General features: G+C 45.0%; 3 protein-coding genes across 3 annotated transcripts in view; 1 reads left to right on the plus strand and 2 right to left on the minus strand.

The window, feature by feature from the left end:
• The first annotated feature begins 1051 nt into the window (after window positions 1–1051).
• The window catches only part of rb1 (retinoblastoma 1), a 28938-nt gene continuing 11038 nt past the window's right edge, over window positions 1052–18951 (plus strand). The window contains exons 1-18 of the mRNA XM_080839331.1: window positions 1052–1307; window positions 1920–2040; window positions 2128–2231; window positions 3435–3569; window positions 4089–4127; window positions 4294–4343; window positions 4575–4685; window positions 5195–5319; window positions 5955–6032; window positions 7740–7849; window positions 8051–8122; window positions 8767–8854; window positions 9169–9285; window positions 9549–9605; window positions 9715–9746; window positions 9859–9932; window positions 10154–10341; window positions 18607–18722. Coding sequence (XP_080695457.1) covers window positions 1186–1307; window positions 1920–2040; window positions 2128–2231; window positions 3435–3569; window positions 4089–4127; window positions 4294–4343; window positions 4575–4685; window positions 5195–5319; window positions 5955–6032; window positions 7740–7849; window positions 8051–8122; window positions 8767–8854; window positions 9169–9285; window positions 9549–9605; window positions 9715–9746; window positions 9859–9932; window positions 10154–10341; window positions 18607–18722 — 1739 coding nt within the window. The 5' untranslated portion in view covers window positions 1052–1185. The remainder of the gene's footprint in view (window positions 1308–1919; window positions 2041–2127; window positions 2232–3434; window positions 3570–4088; window positions 4128–4293; window positions 4344–4574; window positions 4686–5194; window positions 5320–5954; window positions 6033–7739; window positions 7850–8050; window positions 8123–8766; window positions 8855–9168; window positions 9286–9548; window positions 9606–9714; window positions 9747–9858; window positions 9933–10153; window positions 10342–18606; window positions 18723–18951) is intronic.
• On the minus strand, window positions 10949–11986 carry LOC308367226 (lysophosphatidic acid receptor 6; the record flags this gene model as incomplete). The annotated part of the gene is made up of 1 exon (XM_080841070.1): window positions 10949–11986. One exon carries the CDS (start codon window positions 11984–11986, stop codon window positions 10949–10951), a length of 1038 nt encoding a protein of 345 aa, XP_080697196.1.
• On the minus strand, window positions 15345–16406 carry lpar6b (lysophosphatidic acid receptor 6b; the record flags this gene model as incomplete). The annotated part of the gene is made up of 1 exon (XM_080839332.1): window positions 15345–16406. The coding sequence occupies one exon, from the start codon at window positions 16404–16406 to the stop codon at window positions 15345–15347; it is 1062 nt and encodes a 353-aa protein (XP_080695458.1).

Here is an 18951-nt window from a genome sequence, read left to right on the forward strand (position 1 = left end):
TTACAACTAAAGTCCTGAAATGTTCCTTTGCGTAGCTGAAACTGGACTGTTATTGTCATCGGTTCATATCCCAGAGCACCGATGGTCAAGCAGCAGAATGAATCGAATGAAGAAAACCTCTATTGGACCAGCATTACATTATGAACTACACCACAGAACTGGAAATTCCCATTACATTAAAAAAAAAACTCACCGTGATTGCACCAAAGATGTAAATAAATCAGAAGGCTTGTATTTATGAAATGCACAATGCATTTAGCTTGAGTGCCAAGTCACACAGGTATGACATGTATTGAGAAGATTCTATGTTTGAATAACAATGCAACAGCGTCATCTCCTGGTCGTTTGCATTCGTGCTAAACGTCATACTAAAGTCCAACAAGCATAAAAAAATGACTGTATACCCCCTTTATGTGAAACACCAGCTTGTTGGGTGCTGGGGGTATTCTATGAAAGTAAATATGTTGCAAAACGCAAGGGCTTGTTAACTTGATGTGAGAACTTTTAGAACAAAACTCTGAACCTTTATGATTAAATATGCACTTGTATAAAATATTCACACACGTGAGCTGAATTTGAAGTCACATGCACGGGCTATTTCCCATTCCGATCTTACTCTATGTCCCCCTCTTTTGTAAACGTCTATTGCATTTGGAATAGGATCATATGGATAACTGGGAGTTACTGACAATGTATAATGTATAGGCAGCACACAAGGAAGGAGACACTCGTGGTAACAAAATCGCCAGGTATCGCTAGCTTTCAAAACAGTTTGAGGCTTGTCATGAAATTAAAGTGCCATGTGGAACTAAACGACGCCCTGAATCAACGTTTCGAAACATCTGCGTTTCAAACACTCGACTCGACTCGACAGTTGAGGCGTCTGTTTTGCGCTTCGCATCACTTGTTGGCAGGTACGTTTGTGAAGAGTGCAAACCTAGCACTTCTTGACGGAAGTGACGAACACAACACGGATGTTTCGTTTCTCGTTTTCCCGCGGTTTGACATCAGCTGTATGTTCGGGAGTAGTGTGTCTGCTGGAGTTCTGGGTTGAGTGTCTTTTAGTTTTAATAATATTTCCATTCATTGAAACCGCTGCGAAACCTTTACCTTTAGAAAGACTATGATTAAGTGCTGAATATATTTGGGAACCACGTCTTTTGATACAACTTTAGCAGTACGGATATGCCTCCCAAAAAGCGGACGCCACAGAACAAGGAACTAAAGCAAAACATCAGCAGTTCTGATACCAATAATGTCAAGTCCCCAAGCAAGAATGCAGACGATTCTATTGTGTCCACGCCTAAGTAAGTACATTACTATTTCACTTGTCTGGCTCAAGTTTTTTGTCCGCCAGACCTTGGCTAGGCATAAACCATGTTAATAACGTCCTGTCAAGGTCTTTTATACCTCTGCGTTCGCTAGCTTGCTAGCATAGTTATCTAGCTCGTGGAATCCTACGTCAAGCCAAAAACTGGTTCCCTAAATTAAACTTTGTGGATACATTCTCCGTTATTTTGTTCAGGAATCCTAACCTAAATCGGTTAGCCAGATAACTCCCATAATCGTTTTTCTGGCTTAAAACGTCACATTTTGAAATGCAAAACAAGATGGTCCCTGCATTATTGCTATTCTAGTTGTGTCTCCAGGCCTTGCTAGCTTGATAGCCATACATAGTCTTGAAATGTGTCGGCTAGTGTTGGCTGTCATTTGTCGTATCAATATGTTATTCGAATAAGTTGTGCCGTAACATTCATTGAAAGGGTTTATGAATGTTTTATCTTTCTTCACAGCTTTGTTTCGCGTTTAAAGACCCACAACCCTCCCCCTCTCTCTCCACCCCCCACACACATGACGGTCCCAACAATGTTGTAGCGTGTGTGTCATGGTGTAATGTTTTGTGTCATTTGTTTTTCCAGGCATAAAGACAAAGACGTAGATTTCGTTATCCTCTGTAAGGATCTTCAAGTGACAAACTCGCTCTGTAATCACGCCTGGTCAATATGGAAGAAAGCGTCGGATTCCATGGAGAAAATGACCGTATGTTGTGACACACTACACAGCTTTGTAACAAAACGCACAAATATAGCAGTACCTTAAGTTTCTAATTCTGTTCTGCACTTACAGGACTCAAACAAACAGTTGTGGGCAGCCTGTCTGTTCGTAGCTGCAATAGATATGGATGTGTCAACCCCCGGCTTCACAGACGTGCAGAAAGCCGCTGGTCTCAAGTAAGCCTACTAATGCCTACCTAATACCTTAATGTGTATGTCCGGTCAAATCAATGAACCATATAAGTATTTCTACATGTGTTGTCGTTTTGCTGCCTGAAGTACACAAGTGAAGTTTTGAAATATGTTACTACTACTACCATACGGGACAGCCATGACCTAAAGGTTAAAGATGCGGGTCTTGTGACCAAAAGGTCGCTGGTTTGATCCCCTGTAAATCGGGGGATTGAATGAGCAGCGCCTTTCCTCAACACTTCAACAGCCTCAGCTGAAGCCCAATGCACTTATCCCCCAAATGCTCCCTGGTTGCTGTACCACGGCTGTCCACTGCCCCCTGCCCCTAGTATGTGCGCTCCCTGCTCCTAGTGTGTGGGTGTGTGGGTGTGTGTGTGCTCCCTGCTCCTAGTGTGTGCGTGTGTGTGTGCCCCCTGGTCCTAATGTGTGTGTGTGTGTGTGTGCCCCCTGGTCCTAATGTGTGTGTGTGTGTGTGTGTGTGTGTGCGCACCCACTGCTCCCTGCTCCTAGTGTGTGTGTGTCTGTGTGTGCGGGCAGGCTCTCTGCTCTTGCAGTGTGTGTGTGCCCTCTGCTCCTAGTGTGTGTGTGCCCCCTGCTCTTAGTGTGTATTTATGTCTGTGTGTGTGTTCTCCCTGCTCCGAGTGTGTTTGTATGTATGTGTGCCCTGCTCAGAGTGTGTGTGTTTGTGTGTGTGTGTACTCCCTGCTCCTAGTGTGTATGTGTGTGTGCGCTCTGCTCCGAGTGTGTCTGTGTTTGTGTGCTCCCTGTTCCTAGTGTGTGTGTGTGTGTTTTCCCTGCTCTTAGTGTGTGTGTGTGTGTGTGTGTGTGTGTGTGTGTGTGCACACATGCCCACTGCTCCGTGCTCCTAGTGTGTGCACGCACGCGCCTACTGCTGCCTGCTCCGAGTGTGTGTGTGCGCTCCCTGCTCCACGTGTGTGTGTGTGTGTGTGTGTGTGTGTGTGTGTTTGTGGCCGCTGCTCCCTGCTCCCAGTATATGGCAGGTCAGTTGAGGAGGTTGGATTTCACTGCTCACGTGACAAAAATGTGACAAATGAACGTGATCATGTAGCACAACCATTGGAGCAAGTGACCAAATGTACATGTACCTGCACTATGAGTCACGCTGGATAAAGATGGCTGATAGGTGTATGGATGTTAATGATTTTTGTTTTCATTTTCAACGTGCAGCATGAAACCATTCCTTGAAGTGATGAAGAACTTGGACGTGAACATAGACATCATCAGTCCTAAAGTGAACTCTGCCGTCAGCAGGCTGGAGAAGAAGTATGACGTCTCTCTGGCACTTTACCAGAGGTTTGAGAAGTGAGTTCGGAACCTTCCAGGCCTCTCATTGTTTCGTTACACAATGTCCAAGCATCAACAGGCATTTTGACTACATGAGTGTAGTGTAGTTTAATTAACGCTCTCAAATGGATGCCAACCTTATAGAATTATGTGCAGATAAACAGCAGATGTGAGAAGGTAACTTTCGTTACAGATACACCAATGCCCCAGCCTTTAGGTGGCAGCAGTGGGTTTTAGAGTGTACCCACAATTCAAAATCATTACCTATGGCACCTATAGATATTACTGCATTACTGACTATCATTTGGGCTAGTTTTGTCCTTAATCTCAATCGTGGAGGGAAGCTTTCTTTTGTAAAGTGGTTATTATTAAATAGCAGTGTGTTGAATATGGGGTTTCTATTGTTTTGTTTAAAAAAGGAAATAAGTCACGATCATTTACCTCTTTTGTTTAAATGTATTATTTATTTCTCTACACCCTTTTATGCAAGGGTGAATGCTTTCTGTTGTTTTAACCGTTTCTGTGCTCTCACCCTAGGATATGGAAGGACATCTATGCACAGAGCACTGAGGCTGAGTAAGTTCATCAGTATGAAATGATGGAAGTGCTGTTTTTCTAACATTCACTACAGACTGTTCGAACATTTGTGAGAAATACAGTCTCAGCATTGGGATGCATTGAAAATGCATAGGTGTGTTCTGTTAAAGAAACTGATGTCTCCTCCTCTTGTTTCTTTCTGTAGGAGCACAGAGATCTTCAAGAGCATCTGGACCATGTTCCTGTTGGCGAAAGGTGTGATCGCAATTACAAATAGAGACATTTTTTTCTCACCGACCATCTTCCTCTTGTTTCTTAAACTCTGCTAAAACAGCAATTCATGCAATAACATCTCCTTCCATTTTTCCATTTATCTATCAGACCATTCAGTTGCTTTCCTTTTTCCCCAACCAAACTTCTGTCCCTGTTTGACCTGACGTCCACCCTTGCGGGGCTGGTCTCTCTCTTCTCTCTCGTGTCGCGCAGGAAGTTTTCTTCAGATGGAGGATGACCTGGTGATCTCCTTCCATCTGCTGATCTGTGTGCTGGAGCTCTTCATCAAGCGCTCCCCCTCCTCCCTTCTGAAGCCTCTGTACAGTGAGTCTGCACACTTCCTGCTCTGTCTTACAACAGCGATCCATATCAAACAGTTCGGGTTTTTTTTAACACAAGAACTGAATCAATTGTCAAGCAAGTGCACTCTTAACTGTGTCCACACGATGGATGGAAGTCTGCGATTCTGTTGAGCTGAAACTTCAACAACCTTTCGCCAATGAGATTGCTCCCCTACCTTCCGTACTCCTGAAGCAACGTGTTGATTGGCTGGAATATTGTACGGCTCAGTCTGAGCATCTTTGTGTGTTTCCCATATACAGAGCCAGCACAGTGAATGAACACAGGAGATTGATTGAGCTCATACAGACGAAAATCACAGACTTTGCCTTTGTCTTTTTCCACACAGTGCATTGTGATGATGCTTGCTGTAACTATGTCCACTCCATGCCTATTGTTTAGCCTTTGTGTACACTTCTGTGTGTGTGTGTGTGTGTGTGTGTGTGTGTGTGTGTGTGTGTGTGTGTGTGTGTGTATGTGTGTGTTTTTGGTAGGCTCAAAGCTGACCCCAACACGGAGTTCGCGGCGCAACCAGGGCAAATCGAAACCGCGTCCGCCGGAGGTGAACGAGCCGCTGCTGGAGGTCGTCTGTAAGGAGAACGAATGCAGCCTGGACGAGGTGCGTGATGGTTATATGTTGATCTGGACGAGGTGTGTGATGGTTATCTGTTGATCTGGACGAGGTGTGTGATGGTTATCTGTTGATCTGGACGAGGTGCGTGATGGTTATATGTTGATCTGGACGAGGTGTGTGATGGTTATCTGTTGATCTGGACGAGGTGCGTGATGGTTATATGTTGATCTGGACGAGGTGTGTGATGGTTATCTGTTGATCTGGACGAGGCCTGCTCTGGTGTAGGGAGGGCTAGAAAAAAGTAGTGGCGTCAAGGTGGAGATGTCTGCCTGTTTTTTGTCATTTTATTTTTGAAAAGCCTTTTTTTGTGTACGCACAGGAATCGGCTCATGTCTTGCTTGAGAGTTGCTTGTCTGATTAAGAACACCTCTGGCCCTCTTTGTAGAGCTCTCCATTTTTAGCTTGACGTGAGGACTCTCTAAGATTATTGAGATTTACTGCAGATAGTCCAACTGCGTATAAATATCTTCAAATGTTGCCAGAGTTCATGTCCTCATTTTAAAGTCCTTAATTCAGAGGTTATTTTACAGGAAATGTTTATGGCAGGATTTTTGCATGTATTTTAAGAAGATAGTGAGGCGTGTAATAGTTCTTAGTCTGAACAGTTTCTTTTATTGCAGGTGAAAAATCTGTACGAGACCGTCTTTTCCCCCTTTTTGGACTCATCAGGCTTTTTAAAGTCCCAGGAGCTACCAAAGGTAACCCATTCTTATCAATGATTATATCCTGTGCATTATTACATGTTAATATGAAATAGTTAGTTTTGGTTCTGCAAGCTGATTGGTCAATGCCTGTTTGAAGTTGTGATGTATAATCACATGTATGCAAACTTGTGGTGGTTGCTCTTCCAGAAGTCTTTTAACCCTTTGAGGAGTACGATCACAAATATGTGATCTGAATGTTGCCAACTGAAGATTCCATTTGATGATGTGATAAATAATGAACTTAAGGGAACTGTTATGACTGGCAGAGTTGAGGTCTGTACAGTATAATTCTGGAGTGACTTGGGAAAAGTCATGTTGGGTGAATTATATGATGGTGATGATACTTGTAGAGTAGCTTGTCATGGCTGTGATCAAGGCAATTTACCAAATTATACAACCTAGACATCTGGAGAAACTCTTTAAGAATCCATTCTTTCACAATCCATTTTCGTGCATAGAATCTAAACATATTTGTGCTCGCAAAAGTAATTCAATACTAAATCCATCAGTCAATCAATCAATCTTTCAGGAAGCAGGAAATATGCATCATGGCCTTATACCATTCTTAGCAATCGCTCAAATGGAATTAAGGGCAGAGGATGCTGGAAGTTGTAAATGCACAGTTTAGTTCATGGACCTTGATTTTAGCATCCAAATTAAATGAGCTGTCACTCATGTGTCCATTTGAAGATTAGCTTAGCTTCACAAGACCTCTGTATTATTTCTGTGTTGTGCAACACTAATGAAATGTTACACCAAAGTGCACTTGGGACAGAGCCAGACGAATAAGAATTATTTACAGTGTAGAACCGCACTTACAGCAACCGTGAGCTGGAAAGGGTGTGTGAGTGCAGTTGTAATGGAAACAATATTGTGTGCGAGAGTTAACGACTGAGTGAAAATGCTCTTTCTTTCTTTCTCTGGAAACACTTAGATGGTTACTCATTTCGCTAGTAACAGTGTAATAAAATGCAGTTATTGCAGTCCTGAAAGAAAGATTGAAGGCTAGCAATGCTAGCATTATGACTTGCCTCCCTCATCCTGTTCTAGCCTCTCTAGTCAGGGCAGAGGGACTTGGGTTGGTTTGTGTCAGACAGACAGGTCCTGACCAAACACCTTGGTGAGAAACGGCACTCTGAGTGTTGCCTCTCCATATATGAAAGTGTGGCTTCATCCTGTTATCCAACCCCTCCCCCACACACATACTCCCTCTTCCTGACAGGTGGTCGGTTGGGTTTGAAGTGGCATGTTTGCCCATTCAAAGGGGACATGGGTAGATAGATTTATATGCGCTATTAAATCGCCATAAGCCATGGCTCCTCAGGGAAATTGATTTAGCCAGCAGCTGTTTCAGTGGCTGAGGGACATAAGGTAAAATTTGCTTTGCACCAACAGTGGTTTGCTGGAAGCAATCACATTCACATATATTTCTTACCATGGTGTGTCATGGCAACTGGCTTTTGTTGGCATTGCTCTGTTGACCTTTACCATGTTAATGCAAAGCATTCATTGCACCGGACGATTAGATAAGAAAGAAGTACACTTGTTTATATTGAACTATATCAGGCGTTCAAATGAAGACTTATCTAACATATAAAACTGTATAACCTTTCACCCTGTGCACGCAAGAGGTGAGATTTGGTACGAGGAAAGGAGACTGTAATATTTCAACCCTCTTACCGCCTCATCTGTTCCCCCTAGTTTGAAGAGCTGTCGATGAAGTTTGAAGACGTTTTTCTCAAAAATAAAGACTTTGATGGCAGGCTGTTCCTGAACGGTGATGAAAAATGGCACCAGGAGAAACCCGTCATGTAAGTAAACCTGTCCAGACCAGTCCAGAGATCTCCATGCGGTCACAGGGCCTCAAATACCTTAGCTTTGTTTTTTTGCACACTGTTATCCGTTATGTACCATAAATGTTCCTTTTTTGGGGGTTTTCTGTCATCATAATCTGTGATGATCTAAGTGCTCAAATGAGTTGAATTTGTTTTCTGTTTTTCTTCTGTGTATAGCAGAGCCCAGGTGGAGTGCACCCCTAAGAAGAATGAGGAGTTCTCCCCTGCTGTCTTGCAGACTCCCGTCAGGTAGCACAAACACAAAAATATAATAAAGCTATTTTATATAATCTGATTATTTCCATGACAGAGGAAAAGGAGGTAATGGGGAAAAATAAGGGAAATGTCTCTGGTACTTGTAATCGTAATCGACTTGTAATCGAGGCAGATACATCAACCAATCAGGAACGTTCCAAGTAGATTGGCATATATGCATGCAAATTTTCTTCTCTATTCACAGCACATTAAAAGTTAAGGGAGTTTGGTCTTCCATGGTAATGATTCTGGTGGAAGTGAACAAAAGCTGCTAACATTGCTTACTGCGGCTCCAATGGAGCGTGCTGCTTCATCAGAAGGCTTATGGCTGTGCAGCACTGGTTTAAAGTTAAGGGACTAGCAGTAATCTACATTGTTAACACTTATTTAGTTCCACTTATCCCTGCGGAATGTATGAACTGGTTACTAGAATGACTGTTAAACAGTTGACTGTTCTCAACAGTCAGTTCATGTGTGATTTAGTCTACTGCATGACCATGATGGTGACTTAGTGACCCCATTTAGGGCGTCCGTGAATTTGTTTTCTAACGTCTCACCAGCGTTCAATGTAAAGTGTTACGTGCAGACTGCGTCTGAAACTACTGTCTTGCGATGCTGATGAGAATGTGTGTTTCCAGGGCAACCTTATCCTCTGTCCGGCAACTCAGGGTCTCCCTCACCTCAGCCAGCGACCAGCCTTCTGAGACACTCATGAACTACTTCAAGGTGAGTAGTACTGAATTTGGACTGCTTTACCCATGGGGTTGCACATTTCCACAATGTAGACCTTCTGCAATTAATCCTTGATATCACTCTTTTCGCAAGAAAGCTATATTTTACATCTCCCGATAGATTTGAAGAGGGCTGTATAGTTGTAAGACTTATAAAGTTAAGGGACCAGCAGTAATCTACATTAACACTTCAGTTTCACTTTCTCAAAGTTTCATTGATTGGTGAGTGACTGTTGATGAGTCAGTTAATGTGTTTAACGGCTTTGGTTGTGAGAGATCCGGAATTGATTAGAGAGTGACTATTTCCAGAACTGCACAGTGAACCCGACAGAGGAGATCATTAAGAGGACTGAGCACCTGGGAGAAGTGTTCAGCCACGCTTTCGCTCAGGTGGTCGGGCCTGGCTGCTCAGGCGCAGGCAACCAGGTACGGTCACTATGGAAAACAGACTTAAATTGTTAGAAACATATTTTATGATAATGTTGTATTGTCCTAAGAATGCAAGGGATCAAGTTTTATTGTTAATTATTGGTCTCAACCTCAAGTTATTGGTTTTGGACGGTGGCAATATTTGGGGTCCGTTTTTGTCTGATGGCTTATTGTCAAGATAATCTAGTCTTTGTGTTCTTTTGTGGGTTGTAATATTGGCTCTGTGCGTCAATGCTGTTGGTGTTCTTGTTCTCCCCCAGAGGTTTGCCCTTGGCGTGCGTCTGTGCTACAGAGTAATGGAGTCCATGCTGAAATCGGTAAATCAGCCACAAGTCATATCCACGTGCTATAACAAGTCATAACTCCTGTTCCCCGATCGGATTTATAACAACCGGGTCTTTTTGTTTGTTTGTTTGTTTTACGCAGGAGGAAAAAAGGCTGTCCCAACACAACTTCAGGTAAGATTGATCTCCTAAAACATGATATCATGACCTTGTTTATTAAAGGAAAAGTTAACCGAGTCACACTCATATGACTTAAAACCCCCCCATTTGTTCTTTTCCATTTCAGTCAACTTCTGAATAACTCCACATTCCATACGTCTCTCTTGTCTTGCTCCCTGGAAGTAGTCATGGCAACGTACGGTAGGTTTATGAGTTGCACTACGATGTCATACAACTCATACCATCATTTCAAAAAATAGAAACCGCATGATTGGTATTGCCAAATTAATGTGACACAAGTATTTAGCAGAAAAGTCTGCTGTAAAGCACAAAGTCATCATTATTGTTCTTCATTTCTCTTTTTACCATTCTGCCTCTGTTAAACCATATGTTTATGTTTCTTATTTATTTTGTCCCGGTAGGGAGTGGTCTGTCCACGGACACGGACCTGAGTTTCCCCTGGCTCCTGGGCGTGTTCAAGCTCCACGGCTTTGACTTCTACAAGGTGATCGAGAGCTTCATCAAGGCAGAACCCAGCCTGAACCGTGAGATGGTGAAGCACCTGGAGCGCTGCGAGCACGTGATCATCGAGAGCATCGCCTGGAGAGCGGTGAGTGAGAGAACGTTTTGATTACACCTCGTTTCTCTCTCTGAGGGAGAACATTCAGTGCAAACAACTTGACCTGTGAGCTGATGACCTGTGAGCTGATGACCTGTGGCGTGCTGAGATTTGAGTGGACATCATGACAGCACACATGCTCACAGTTTGGTAAACGCGGTGTTAACGTGTGACAATCGTGCAATAAACGCGTGCTAAGCGTGTGGTAAACGTGCAGCAAACATTACCTCTACTTTTCAGATTAGACCTGTCCCTTATGCTGTGCCTGTGAGGGCAGCGATAGTGACACACACTATGTTTTTCTCTCAACAGATTATTTATTGATGAAATTCAATTCAACACCTATATCTAAATACATACATGCAAATCAAATCCTCACACAATTAGACTTAATGCTAACGAAAAAAGTAACTACAAAGCAAAAACCATTCAGCTTACTTCGATACACGTATGTTAGCTAAGAGCCGATCTTATTAGTGTTGACTAGTAAACCATCCTCATTGGTGGAGACTAGCAGATGATCTCATTGCTGTAGACAAGCGGACGCCCTCATTGCTGTAGGCAAGCGGACGCCCTCATTAGCGGAGTGTGTGGGCCTTCACTGGCTGGCGCTGCCCCCGCTGCTGGCCGTGTCCCTGTGCGCCAGGCCGCTGGACACGTAGTAGATGAGGGGGTTGAAGCAGCAGTTGGCGCTGGCCAGCGAGAGCACCACGGGGTGCAGGGCCTTGGTGGCCTTGGCCAGCGGACAGCTCTGCAGCAGGCCCAGGTGGGTGAGCGTGTAGCCCAGCAGGTTGAGGTGGTAGGGCGTGAAGCAGAGCAGAAACACCCCCAGCACCCAGTAGATGACGGTGAGGGTGTGGCGATGCCGGTTGTGGTGCTGCCGCGTGCCGCCGTGGTGGTGGTGGCCGCGGCGGGACGTTTTGCGGGTGCGTCGCCGGGGTTGCCGCCTGAGCACGCGCAGCACGCTGCAGTAGCTGAAGAGCAGCAGCAGCGCCGGCAGCTGGAACGCTGCCTGGACCAGCACCAGCGCCGCCAGGATGAAGGCCCGGTTCTGGCGCGAGGACGGGTCCAGCAGGCAGGGCTGGTGGTGCTGGGCGGCGGCGGAGCGCAGCAGGGGCAGTGCCAGGCTAAGGGCCAGCACCAGGCACCAGATGCCTGCGCTGATGAGGCGCGCCGTGCCCACGCGCCGCAGCCGCTGCGCCAGAGGGTGCACCACGGCGAAGTAGCGGTCCACGCCAATGCACACCAGGAAGAAGATGCCCCCGTACAGGCTTATATACTTCAGCGTGAACGTCAGCTGGCAGAAGATGCCCCCAGGATACCAGTCAGGGGCAGAGTCCACCGATGAGGATGATGAAGATGAGGAGGAGTGAGTGGCCTTGTAGTGGTAGTAGTAGATGCGTAGAGGCAGAGACACCACGAAGAAGAGGTCGGCCACGGCCAGGTTGGTCATGTAGACGGTGGTGCTGGTGAGGGCGCGGGGGGAGAGCCACAGGCGGCGGAATGCCAGAGCGTTGCTCGCCAGGCCCAGCACAAAGATCACGCTGTAGGACACCTGGTAGTAGGTGAAACGGTAGCTGGTGTCCAGCGTGCAGTTGGGCTGGATGGGAGCATCCGTGCGGTTCCACAACCCCATGGCGTGCCGCTTGACAGGGACAGTTTCGCCTCGCGACGTTCCTCTCTCACCTTCGGAGTTCTGGCGAGATCCTTTCCATGGGTAGGGAGGGCACTGCCTAGAGTAAATGAGAAGAAGTTGTTTGGCTAGTTAAAGCTGGAAGATTTGTGTGCTTTCATAAAATCCGCTGCGTCCACGCGCCATTTTTAGAAAACAGCACATAAAACGTAATGAACTCCTCCTTTTACGGTCTGCCGGGTGTTGACTTAAGATATTTGTGTAGTCTTCCTGCAGAGAGACAGTATAGTGTGCCCAGCTGTGTGTGTTTGATGTGTGTATGAGGCCGGATCATCCCCTCAGTCCTCTGTTAAAATGGATAACAGAAATTTTCCACCACCCCCCTCCCCTTATTCTAACGGCCCCTTTCCCCACAAGTCCAGCGCAACCTTTACAATGTGGACTTCCAAAAACATCTACATCTAAGTCATATCTTCCCATGCTTATAAATTCTGGCTAAAAGCCTTAATCATGATCTGAAACTTAGACCAGTTGTGCAGACTTGCGTAAGGTATTGAAGAGTGAATAATAGAAAATAAGTGTTTTGTTTTTTATTGTTTGTTTGTTGATATGTTCTGTGCTGTTTTTAGGAGAGTATGCCACTTTCACCATAGTCTTTGATCTTTAGTGTTTTTCGTTCATGTTTAAGTGTCATACTTTCCCTTGCCTGGGAGGTATGCTGACATATGTCTGGGCTTGATTCCTCAGTCAGGAATTCCTGGCATTAGACATTTTGGGAAAAAGGTTTCATAATGGCAGGCAAGACAGTTGTACGATTGGAGTAAAGATTCAAAGATTCCCACAACTTGTGGCTTTTACTTTGAATATCCACTTTTAATAGTGACGCATCTCGGTCAACAAAATGTTCTTGTTGCCATGTAAGTCAGTGGTGCCATTACAGGTACTATGAAATGGATTTATTCTAGAGGAAGCTGACACACCCTACCGTGCTAATGTCACATTTGATCTGATCTGTAATAAAATGATCCGACAAATAACGAAATACTTCACACAAACGTGCCATTTACTTTCAGTCTTTTGGTTTTGCAACCCTACAAATAGTCTGAGGAGCAGACACGCAACAGGAAAAAGGACCAAAGACCAAAAACCTCAGAAACAGACCATGCAAACCAAAAGATATAAAAGCATGAAGTAGCTCGTCTGTGCAGACACGCAACAGGCATATTTCGGCACGACAGCTTGAGCTCACATACAGTGGTGTAATTAGATGATGCTACCCCTTACTTCTCATTATGCCAGTATTACAAATTCTTCCCAGCCTGGGTGAACAGGGTTTTTCTTTTATAGCTCAAGGTTCACAAAACACCAAACCAGACCGTGCAATTCCATACCATGAGCAGGGAACTTACTTACCATGTAGTAAACACTCTTAGCCGAATGTCCTTCTGTTCTTCTCTCTCCTGAGCCGTCCTGTGTTGCTGTTTAATGAAAAGTAGCTGTAGCTGGGTTGGTAGTGGTGTTGGTATTGGCAGTAGTAGTAGCTGTAGTAGTAGCTGTAGTAGTATCTGTAGTAGTAGTAGTGGTTGTGCTAGTAGTAGTGTAGTTATTGTGGCTTAGGTGCAAATGGAGGCTCTACCTGAATGGCTCTTCATGTATGAAGCCCTCTGACATGGTCACACTGAATCAATAAATATCAGCCTTCAGTGCAGCGCACACTCAGGTAGGGACCTGGTCAAACACTACACGTCTCACACACACACACACACACACACACACATGTATAGAGTACACTTCACGCACACACGCATGGAGTGAACTACACGCGCACACACACACACACACACATGTATGGAGTACACTACATACGCACACGCATAGAGTACACTACAAACACACGCATTGAGTACACTACACTACACTACACACACACACACACACACACACACACACACACACACACACACACACACACACACACACTCACACACATGCATAGAGTGAACTACACTCATAGTGCACACTGCACGCACACACATAGGGAGTACACTACACACATATTTATAGCCGTTATATACATATATATATAAAATACACTCTTAACATTTGTCCATCATATCCAATCCTTTTGTGTGCACCTATGCTCAAAGATCAGATATGACAGTCAAATTTGTTTAGGGATATTTTACAGTGTGGATGAGTAAGAATGATTGATGTGTGTTTAGATGTGCATGGAAGCATGTTGTAGGGAATAACCGTTACGCTCACAGCTTACAGAGAAGCACATGTATAGATGTGCTGGCAAAGACTGAGGGAAATTCATTCTGTTATGTTGGGAAGGAGAATCCCTGTCTCTCTCTGGAATCCCTTCCAACCACACAATAATTGACTGCCCTCTGTGTGTTTCTTCTGTGTCCAGACTACAAGAAATGCATATAAAACACGGTATGGCATGTACATTCTTTTATTGTGTGTCAATAGGATGCGCCAACATGCACCTTATATTTGTGTTATGCAGTCAAAATAGACCTGAGCTTGTGAAACTACGGCCTACTAGGCCTACTTGTTTTTTTTATGGATTGAAGGTTTATATGTCTTGGTTTTTATCATTTGTTTTGAGTGCAACGTTGTTGATGACATAATCTGGATGGTAGCTGCACCAATGGAAAAAAAGATTTTCCTGAGGGCAAGTTCACACTTCACAGTGCAGCACACCAGGCAATGTTCAGACATGCTTCTTACTCATGGCATCTTAACTATCTTACCCCCCCCCCCCCCCCCCCACCCCGCTCCCTCTGAAATGAAGAGATCTCTGTAGATCTAGCCATTCTAGCCATATAAGAATTTTTTTCCAGGAAATGGTCTTACCTTAGTCGTTAATAAGGTTCAGTTTTGACTGACGCTTCTATGTGAAACTACGTTCAGGCATAATCAGTGTGAAGTGTGCTATTTGCATAGTTATGCAACGTTCTGAGAAGCAACAGTGAGCTCACATGAACAAACTTACATGAACATACTTAGGTCCTGTTTCTCCAAATACATTTCCCACAGATCAGTATCTATGGTCAAAAAAGGCATTCAGTGCAGTTTTCTTTGGAGTTCAGTAATGAATGCAATTGTGTTATTTATGTCAGTTATGTAATCCGTTTTAGATACCAAGATCATGTTTGATTTTACAAACAACAACCACTGCTGAGGAAATGTCAAAAATGTGAAAACTATCATGAATATGAATGACTGATGATATATACTGTATATCGTATAAAATAATCCAACACAGCACAAATCAGTCCTTTAAGTAAACCATCCAATAGAAGTTTCACTTTGAGGCACATAACTTTTTTTTTTACTAATAACAGTCTGTTCAGACGGTTGATTCATCAGGTCTGAACTTTTGTCTGATAGTCTGCAGTCTGGGACTGTTCTGGAGGGTTTCTCTGAGCTTGATGTCGTTTCGAATGCTCTGCGTCTTGCGTTTTATGGAGTTCTGGATAGCCTCCGAGGTGAAGTAGTACACCACAGGATCGAAGCAGCAGTTTGTCACCGTGATGCAAAGCGTTATGGGATTGATGGTTCTCGCTACAGACTCCACTGGGCAGCCTTTGAGGACGTCGCTCCTCACCAGGGTGTAGAAGATCAGGTTGAAGTTGTAGGGGATGAAACAAAAGCAGAATGTCATCAGGTGGACGAAGATCATCCGCAGAATCTTTATCTTGTTCAGCTGACCTCCGCGAGACAGCGTTTGCGGGTTTCGCAGCGTCCGGAGGACCATAGTGGAGCAGACAAGGTTGAGCAGAAAGGGGATGAGGAAGCCCACTGTCTCGATGAACACCACCACTTTAGACAGCGTTGACTGCCACTGCTTCTCAGAGAAGTTCTCGAAGCAGTAATTAGTGGTGCTTTCGTTTTGGTTTATCAGTGCGGTGGTCTCCATCATGAAGCAGGTGGGAAGGCTGCCAGATAGCACCACCAACCAAACGACACAGCAGGCGATCTTGGCGTTCCGTTTAGTCCTTAGCGTTCTAGAACGGAGAGGATAAACAATGGCCAAGAATCGGTCTACGCTGATGCACGTGAGAAACAGTATGCTGCCGTACATGTTTGTGTAGAAAGCGGCCATAGACAGCTTGCAGAGCACTGGGCCAAAGGGCCAGTCACGGTTGATGAAGTAGAAGATCCGAAACGGCAAAGTCAACACAAACATCAAGTCTGATGCCGCCAGGTTGATCATGTAGGTTGTGGTCTCGTTTCTCAGATTTAGAGTACAAGCGAAAATGTATATGGCGGCCAAGTTGAAGAGCAGTCCAAAGATAAACACCAGGCTGAAAACAGTGCTGTATAAAGTGTATTTGAAGTCATCCTGGATGTTACAGTCCTCTTGTGCTGCAATTAAGTGGTCCGCTGTCAGTGTGGTTGTGTTGTGCATCTTCAGCTGTCGATTTTGTGGGAGGAAAAAAACCCACTTTGCTGAAGCAGACCCACTGTTTTTTCCCTGGCAGGAAATACTCTCCTAGTAGCACTTCTGAGTCAAAAAAACACTTTTCATGTTTTCACAAAACATGGTTGCTGTGTCACTACAAATGATTGTGTTTCAGTTCAGCTCTTCCCAACACACAGCATTAACATTTCAGGCTTACCTCCATTAGACCAGTAGACATCGGTTCAAAGCTTATTCTAATCTGCTTTTTTAAGTAGAGGTTGTTACCAGTTAGAGGTTGGTACTTGTATTAGATCCTCTGCTTCTTTCTTTGTCCTTTTGTGTTGTTCTGTAGTATCCATTCACAGCTCAGTATTTCTTCATTAGTTCGATGTCCTTTCGGATTTACTCTGGTCTGTTGAGCTCTGTCCTCGGTGGCTTTTGATCACACCCGTGTGTGTGTGTGTGTATACGTGTTTCCTCTGTGTCTATCTCTGTCTAGGCTTGCCGCTCCCCAGCCCTGTAGCTCTTTCACCACATTGTCCACTCCCCTCGTTTCTGTTCACTTCAAGCCCACAAGGCACACAGTTCTCACAAACCAGGTGCTCAGGCACCTGACGAGGGCTGAACTGAAGCAACAACTTGCTCTGTCAGACACAGGGGGGGGAGGGGGAGCCGGTCGAGAGGTGGGAGGAGTCGAAGCGCACAACCCTCCCAGTCCATTATGCAGTTCTGCTTTCAAAAGCCACCTATGAGGCACAGGGCATGGAGGGGAGATAAAGAAGATGATTTTCGTTAGCATGATAAGGTTCTGGGGGAAGTTTTGTGCTGTGGTCGAGTGGGTTGGCCGTGGGTTAGGGGTTAGGCTCTGGGGCGCTCTCTGGGTGCATGTTTGCAGAGCGCGGCGGTGATTGGTGGCTTACGAGCTGAGACATGTTGCAGAGGAATGAGAGCAGGCGAGGCTGGCACAGGAAGAGGTGTGGTGAGGTTCTGACTCAAGCCCTGATAGGGTTAGAAAATAATACAAATGGAAACAAAAACACCCCACCATTTCTAGACTTTGACCCTCCGCCCGCCAGTGAAGAGATATGAGAACCAACTACTCACAGTACTCGTACACATACACATTGTTTGCATTTTACTTCTCTTTTTCTATTTCTTAGAAACTCACTCACCAACCACTCCCTCACACACTCACACACACACTCTCTCTCCCCTCTCTCTCAATTTCTAAAGAAGCTTTATTGGCATGACCAACATGTTCTACAGTATTGCCAAAGCATTTGGGTTGGGTGTATAATTTGTGATTACATATATCTATACACAAGGTACATCAGAAGGGGAAAAGGAGAAGTGGGAACCATAATTAAAATACATAGTAATCATCATCAAGAGAATCTCTTATACTCTCTACTAGTGTTTGGGTGTTAGTGTGTGTGCACACCTCTTACAAACAAATGAGTGTGTCAAGAGTCCCAAGGTCGCATGATAAAACCTGTCATCGGTTGTTTTGCAAAGCACAACCTCTAATTTTCAGTGTTGTCTCGACAGCATTATTTCTCCTCTCTAAACGTGTTTTTTTTTATAACTCATCTTCAGCTCTTTTGGCTCAGTGTCATTTAATAAGCAAGGAAGTCGAACGCGGAAATTCTTTCCGATTTTCCATCCCTGCCCTTAGCCAAACAGCAGGGTTGACATATGATAAGTGTTTCTTGTCATCACTACGCACGGTCCTTTCCTCCATGCCCAGTGCTGTGGACACAGCTGGACAGCCTGATAGCAGTGGCACACAACAACAGCGGTGTGATTGGCAGGAGTGGGTTACAGCCCAACAAGCCTCCTGGAACCCCACAACGTTCATATTGATGACAGTTTGTCACAGTTAAAAGAACTAGACTCTTGGTGGAGAGCTTCTATATCATTTGTTACCTGTTACCTGTGCTCCATCAAATGAGTGAAAAATATTTATATGAGGAAAGCCTTTCTATTTCTGGTGTGTGTGTGTGTGTGCCTGTGTGTGCCTGTGTGTGTGTGTGTGTGTGTGTGTGTGTGTGTGTGTGTGTGTGTGTGAGCCTTTGTGTTTGCATCTGTATGTATGTGTTTGCGCCTGTGTGTTTGTATCTGTATGTGCATCAGAACTCGCACCCACTCAGACTCCCATGCACTTACACACACTCTGTCTCACTAATGCCCTGTGTTTCCCCTGCAGGACTCCCCTCTGTTTGAGCTGTTGCAACTGGCTGGAGAAGAAGGCCGTCTGGAGCCAGCGGAGCCCCCCGCCTTCCTCCACCAGCCCCCCCAGCACCTCCACACTGCCGCAGACCTGTGAGTTCTGTTTTTTGAATGGTCTTCTAAAAGTTTGGAGTGGTGTAGTTGGTCATGATACTTCCTCCACCAGCCCCTCCCCCCCCAGCACCTTCACACTGCCGCAGACCTGTGAGTTCTGTTTTTTAAAAGGTCCCCTCAAAGGTCCCCAGACAAAGTTTTGCTTTGTCTGGTTGGTCATGATACTCCCTCTACCAGCCCCCGCCCCCCCCCCCCCCCCGGCACTTCC

This window comes from Sprattus sprattus (genome assembly GCF_963457725.1).
Source record: "Sprattus sprattus genome assembly, chromosome: 1".
In the NCBI taxonomy this organism is placed as follows: Eukaryota; Metazoa; Chordata; class Actinopteri; order Clupeiformes; family Clupeidae; genus Sprattus; species Sprattus sprattus.